The sequence below is a fragment of the Aphidius gifuensis genome, linkage group LG2 (genome assembly GCF_014905175.1).
Source record: "Aphidius gifuensis isolate YNYX2018 linkage group LG2, ASM1490517v1, whole genome shotgun sequence".
Classification (NCBI taxonomy): Eukaryota; Metazoa; Arthropoda; class Insecta; order Hymenoptera; family Braconidae; genus Aphidius; species Aphidius gifuensis.
The window spans coordinates 6,698,367-6,704,628 of record NC_057789.1 but is presented as its reverse complement, the minus strand read 5'-3'; the positions used below and the strand labels follow the sequence as shown (position 1 = coordinate 6,704,628).

At 24.9% G+C, this 6,262-nt stretch overlaps 2 protein-coding genes across 2 annotated transcripts; one reads left to right on the top strand and one right to left on the bottom strand.

Moving 5' to 3' along the window:
• The first annotated feature begins 908 nt into the window (after positions 1-908).
• LOC122848749 (coiled-coil domain-containing protein 63) lies at positions 909-3,896 on the top strand. The gene is made up of 7 exons (XM_044147032.1): positions 909-1,251; positions 1,333-1,728; positions 1,798-2,132; positions 2,248-2,471; positions 2,531-2,793; positions 2,866-3,158; positions 3,234-3,896. Exons 2-7 carry the CDS (start codon positions 1,378-1,380, stop codon positions 3,406-3,408), a joined length of 1,641 nt encoding a protein of 546 aa, XP_044002967.1. The 5' UTR covers positions 909-1,251; positions 1,333-1,377; the 3' UTR covers positions 3,409-3,896.
• Positions 3,897-4,826: 930 nt separating this feature from the next.
• Positions 4,827-6,194, bottom strand: LOC122848747 (coiled-coil domain-containing protein 42 homolog). Its single transcript, XM_044147029.1, has 5 exons — positions 6,148-6,194; positions 5,956-6,078; positions 5,601-5,889; positions 5,302-5,541; positions 4,827-5,240 (listed from the first exon to the last, which is right to left on the bottom strand). Exons 2-5 carry the CDS (start codon positions 6,069-6,071, stop codon positions 4,884-4,886), a joined length of 1,002 nt encoding a protein of 333 aa, XP_044002964.1. The 5' UTR covers positions 6,072-6,078; positions 6,148-6,194; the 3' UTR covers positions 4,827-4,883.
• Positions 6,195-6,262: the final 68 nt, after the last annotated feature.

Below are 6,262 nucleotides of genomic sequence, written 5' to 3'. Positions count from 1 at the left end.
CTCTCATTTTTCCACCTCCCATATTGCTACAATATCATTGCGAGTGTTGTTGATCTTTTTTCCCCTCTTTTTTACCTGTTCCCCCCACCGCCCATCATCGATACCCAAGTGGAATATCACCTTCCACCCCGCCAGGTAAATTCCCAGCAAGATATGACTCTGCAGTACATTTTAATATATTATTTCAACACATGTAAATAATTGTAATCATTGTACACTGATTTAATTAAAATTATTTGCCTATCAATAAATTAATTCATTATTTCATTTGTCATGATAATTATCATCTAGATATAATTGTATTTTAAAAATTAATTTTTTAAAACACAATTATACTTTATTTTTTACTCCAAAAAAATTAATTATCATTTTTTAATTATTAAGGGAGTAGATAATTTTATTATTTTTTTTTTTTTTTGAAAAGAATTTTTTATCGAAATAATTTTATAAACACAAAATTGATATGATAATTTTTTTCATATTGATAAATAAATTGTTTTTTTTTTTTTTTTCCGGGTACGTCATTTGAACATTTTAATAATAAATATATTTATAAACGTGTGTTGTGGGTTTTATGATAAAGTATACTATTTTATTTCGAAATAATTTTTTTTTTCTTTTTTAATGAACGGTTTGACATTGGTTTGATTTGTGTGTGTATGCTTGTGTTTCAATAAAAAACGAAACAATTTCATAACAAAAAAATTTAAACACTTGTTTTCAAGTTGAAATTTTAACAACGATATTAGTGCTTTTGTTGTGAAAAATATGGCAAATTTAATTGAATGAAATTTAATAATAAAAAATTGTTTATTTAATTTTCAGACAACGCCATCTTTCGAATTACGATAAAGAGTTAAAACAAAGATACGTAACTATAGAAACGTTTGATTGTTAAATTGTTAAATAAATATAATGAAAATTAAAATTACATGTAATATAGGTTTTAAAATTTAAAAAGAAAACTACACTGGAAGCTGTGAAATTCAAGTAAAGTCCAGCTGTGCAACAATCAATAGCACGTGCTTCGAAATGAGGCAGATGTTATTTTTTTATTTTTATTATTAAAATGAAGTTTTGAAATAGTATAATTTTGTAAGTGGTTCATAACCATCTGGCTCGTGTTTTTCGCTGGATAAATTTCACCGTATCCGGATGTCAATTCATTTATGTTTTCCGGGATTATTCGACAGATGAGTTGGTCGAAAAAAAAGAGAAAATAATATATTTAACATTTTAAAATATTTCGACGTGTGTTTAACTAATTTAATAACAATAAAATTATCATTTAATTAAATTGCAAATTTAAGAATTTTTATTTTGTAATTTTAGATAATTAAATTTGAGTTGTAAAGAAAAAAAAAAAAAAAAGAAACAATGGCTTTTAGACAACCACCAGTTCAAGATGAAGTTGAACTTGAAACAATGGCAGAGGCTGAATTATCAAGACTTAAAAGACAATACAGAATAATGGAAAATGATCGTACAACATATTCTGAAAAAGTACGTTTACAATTAAGAAATCAAAAAATTATGATTGAACGTCTTGAGCATGAAAAAGCTGAACTTTATTTGGCAATAAAATCATCAAAATCAGAATCAAATACTAAAAAAGATGAAGCAATGGATGAAAAATTAAAATGTTTACTAGCAAAACGTTCGAAATACATGGAAATGATAAAAAATGAAAGACAACAAATTAATGAATTACAAGAACAAATAATTAAGGTAAAAAAAAAATAAATAAATATATTTAAAACTTTATATTTAAAAATTTTAAATTAAAAATAAATTCAGGTATCAAAAGAAGTAACAGCATTAAAAATGAAAATAAAAACTGATACACAATCATTTGAAATTGCTGAAAAACATAATCGAATGATTGACATATTAGAAAATCGTTTGGAAGTTGCAACAAAAAGATTTAATACTGTTGTTGCTGAAAATTCAAAATTACGTGATAAAATTGATAGTCTATTAAAAGAACGTGCACAATTTAATATACTTTGGGCTAAAATGATTGGTCAATTGAATACTGGAAAGTCTGTCATCAATGATCTCATCGAGCAAGCTACGATTACATTCAATCAGCGTGACGAAGAGTTGAATAAAATTTACGCTCTACGAGAGAGGTAATAGTTACAATTGATTTTTACCTATTAAAAATTTTACTATTAAAATAAATTTTCTAAAGTTAATTATAAATATATAATCACTAAATTTTATGGGTGTATATTATTTCGACAGAGGAGCAAGAGATTTAAAAGCACATACATCAGAAATGTGTGAACTTCAAAGGACTCTTGATAATGAATTAAAATTACAAGAATTTTTAGGAATTAAAGGACAATACAGAGAAATGGCTGATTTAAATGCTAAAAAAGAAGCTGATAAACAAGCTAAGAGTGAAGCAATGCAAAATAAAATTGCAACTTATACGGAAATATTAACTTTGATTCAACAATTTACTGGTAATTTTAATTTAATTTAATAAATTCAAAGAATTTATTATTTATTATTAATTTTTTAGGTGAAGAAGATATTGATAAATTAACAGCACATTTTCTTAAACAAGAAGAAGAAAATTTTGCATTATTTAATTATGTTAATGAATTAAATGACGAATTAGAAGGTTTACAAACTCGTGTTGCACAATTAAGAAATGACATTAACGAAGCAAGAGCACTTAATGTACATCGTGGTTTTCAACAAGCTGAAACATTAGATAGAATTTCTAAACAACTTGAAGAACAAACAGCAAAAGCTGATGCAGCTGAAGAAAATCTCAATGAGGTTGTTTTAGATTTTATAATTATTTTTTTTTTCATTCTTTGTACTTTTTTTAATTTTATTTTATTTTCACAGTGCAATGAGGTAATCAACAAGTTACTTGAAGGCATTGAGTCTCTATTTCACAATATTCACTGTGATAATTCATCGATTCTCAATTTACTTGGTGATAATAATCATGTTACAATGAACAATGTCATGCTTTATTTGGGTATCATTGAGAAAAGAATAACCGAGATATTTAATAAAATTTATTGGGCTGATTTAACAAGTGGTAAGCCAGATGCTGTTCGTTTAGATGAAGATAAAAAACCAAAATTAAAAATTCCTACAATCCCACAAATTGTCCCTACTCAACCTTGCTCCTTGTAAGTTTTATTTTATTTTTGTTTTTCTTTTTTTTTAAAAAATCCTGTTCTTATCTTTTTGATGAAATAATTTAGATGCATAGAAAAAGAAACACTTCAGGTTGTAAATGAGGGACTTGAAGTACCTTTGTCTCGTGAAAAAATACAAGAAAAAGTTGAAATACGTTTGACTGAAGATATTTCAGAAATAATGCATAATGTATCTGTCTGTCATTTACCAGGAGCTAAACGAAGTATTTTTAAAAATTAAAAATAAAATATTGTGAATATTTACTGAAGTAAAACGATGAAAAAAAAAGTACTCCCACGTTTCATGAGAATAATTTAATCGAGCGAGACCTTGATGTGAAAATTCACAGATGTTTAAGTTAATTTAAAAATTAAAAAAATTATCACGATAATAATTTAATCAAGTTGTTTGGTATTTTGATGATAAACCATTTAATTTTGTGAAAATTTTTAATTAGCAAAATTGTTTGTTTTACGTTGATTAATCAATGGGATCAGCGTCGTTTTTATCAGTATAACTTAATTTGTATTAATTTTAGATTTTTCTTACCTAATGATAATGATTTTATTGTCGATACAACAACATCTTGTTGAACAGCAACATCATCTGTTTTTTAATGTGGCAAGTTGATTGTTTGACCAATCATAAGTGTATTTTGTCTTTCTTCTTCTGTTCTAACTTCTGTGGAAAAAAAAAATCAAATAAATTATTAATAATCAAAGTTTAAATATTATTAAATGAAAAATACTATTTGGATTGTTTAACAGCTTGTAGATATTTTCGTATTGATGTTTGTGATTTTTTTTCTTGCTTCAAGAAGACTCACCAAGCTCACCAAGGCTCACATCCATGAAAATCATCATCAATTTACTGTGATTTATTTATTTTATTTTGCAATTGTTTCAAAACATTTTTGTGCTTTTGTACTATTCCACATGATGTTCCTGAGTTTTACAATTGTCATCTTGCATAAATTAAAAACATTAATTAATGATTATGTTCATTTTATACCTTAATCGAAAAGCAAAACATACCTTTTTTTTAACCGCCAAAATTCACAATCTATACATACTCATGATTATTGATAAAAATAAGTAAAATTATCCAATTATTTATACACCAATTTGAAGATCAAACATTAACGATTTGATTGTTGTATAATTTATTAAATTATTGATGGATAAAATTGGCGATATTTTTTGAAGAATATCACACAATCGTTGTTGTTCACTCAACTCTTTTTTTTCTCATTGACGCCATTTTATATTCGCTTACTCGGAAAAGACACGTACATTTTAGCAATTAATTATTTATTCATATCAATCAGTATTCAAATAAATTTAATTAATATTATAATAATTGAAATAATAAATATTACATCAAGCTATACGATGAGCTTACAGCGAGCCAATTTTCGTTTTGTTTTTTTCATATGAAATAATAATCACAATAATAATGTATTATTATTATTATCATTGTTATTATTATTTTTATTATATGATAATACAGTGCTCTGTAATTCTCATCATTTTAAAAAAATAATATTTTATTCGTGTTAATTTTTTGGCAATAATTATAGTCTAATTAATTAATTTTAAAGATTATTTATTAAAATTGATTACAAAGCAAGAAAAAAAAAACTACCCAGCATAGTTAATATTTTTTACTTTGACTAAAATATTTTTAAAACAAAAAAATAAAATAAATGTAAAATTTTAATAAAATTGTTCATTGGTATTTTCATATTGAATAGCTTTGTCATTTGCTGATTTTGCAATTTTTTTAAGCACCAAAATAGTACGTTTTATTTGAATCAATTGATTTTCAATATCATTTTGATGAATTTCAATTGGAACTCCTTTTCTGATGCATATTTGTTGATAAATATTCCAACAGCAAGATTTAATTTGTGTTAACTCGAGATTTTTTTTAGCTGATGATGATTTTATTCGTGATACAATACTTTCCCATTTTAATGCTTCAGTTTTAGCACGTTCATATCTACTTTGTAATGTGGCAAGTTGATTATTTAAACTCATGAGTTTTTGACTTTTTTCTTCAGTTAATTTTTGCTTAAAATAAAACAGAAAATTTATTATTTATTATTAATTAAATATTGTTATAAATAAATACCATTTCAATGCCAGTATCTTCAAGAATTTGTAGATTTTTATCTTGTTGTTCTGAGAGTGTTCTTCTAGCTTCAAGAAGACTTTCGTATCTATTAAATATATCACCAATTGATTGAAATTCTTCACTTTCTTTAACAACTGTTTCTAAATAATCTTGTGCACCTCTGTACTCTTTAACATAATGCTGCATTTTATCTCTAATTTCAGTCATATTTTTTAGCTTCTCTTCCAACACTTGAATCTTTAAAAAAAATTATAAATAAATATTATTTAACAGATAAATAAATAATACAAAATTACCTCATCTTGATATTGTTTTTGTCTTTTTTTTTCTTCTGTAATTTTTCTTTTAGCACGTTCACGTTTATCTCGATTTTCTTGAACAAATTTATTAAACTCATTATATGATTCTTGAAATTTTTTAACTTTTTCTTCTACTTCATTCCATCTATTGTTCATATCCTGACGTTTATCAGGATAAGTATTGAGTTTAGCTTCAAGTTCATCTTCAGCCTGGAGCAAATCTCTCTGGACTTTTATTAATTCAGCTTCTGGACCATTTCTTGCAACATCCCATTCTGGATATTTTCTAAAAAAAAAAACAATAACATTAAATTTACAATAGTAATTAATATTGTTATTTTTTGTAAATTACTTGACACAACGTTGATTAAATTTTGACTGGTAATAAATTGGAATTGCTTTATTTAGATCATCAGTAATAACAGCTCTTTTTACCAAACTTTCAAACTGTTTTTTTAACTCTGCCATGTTTCAACTGTCAACATAATATTATTTATATATTTTACAATTAAATAATAAATAAAACATAATTGAGTTATCAAACCTCATGAAGTAAACATCATCAACAAATCGATCAAACAGGTGAAAAAAAAAAAACTTTAAATGTATATATTTGTCGAAAAAAAAAAACAATCAAAATGGCGTAAATATTTACAGCG

Bases quoted from the DNA above. Each gene is read 5' to 3' on its own strand.
- LOC122848749 (XM_044147032.1), top strand. From the start codon at position 1,378: ATGGCTTTTAGACAACCACCAGTTCAAGATGAAGTTGAACTTGAAACA. The intron at 2,133-2,247 runs GTAATAGTTACA...TTATTTCGACAG, and splicing joins ATTTACGCTCTACGAGAGAG to AGGAGCAAGAGATTTAAAAG. The intron at 2,472-2,530 runs GTAATTTTAATT...TTAATTTTTTAG, and splicing joins TTTGATTCAACAATTTACTG to GTGAAGAAGATATTGATAAA.
- LOC122848747 (XM_044147029.1), bottom strand. From the start codon at position 6,071: ATGGCAGAGTTAAAAAAACAGTTTGAAAGTTTGGTAAAAAGAGCTGTT. The intron at 5,890-5,955 runs GTAATTTACAAA...TTTTTTTTTTAG, and splicing joins TTTAATCAACGTTGTGTCAA to AAAATATCCAGAATGGGATG. The intron at 5,241-5,301 runs GTATTTATTTAT...TTTTATTTTAAG, and splicing joins AAGATACTGGCATTGAAATG to CAAAAATTAACTGAAGAAAA.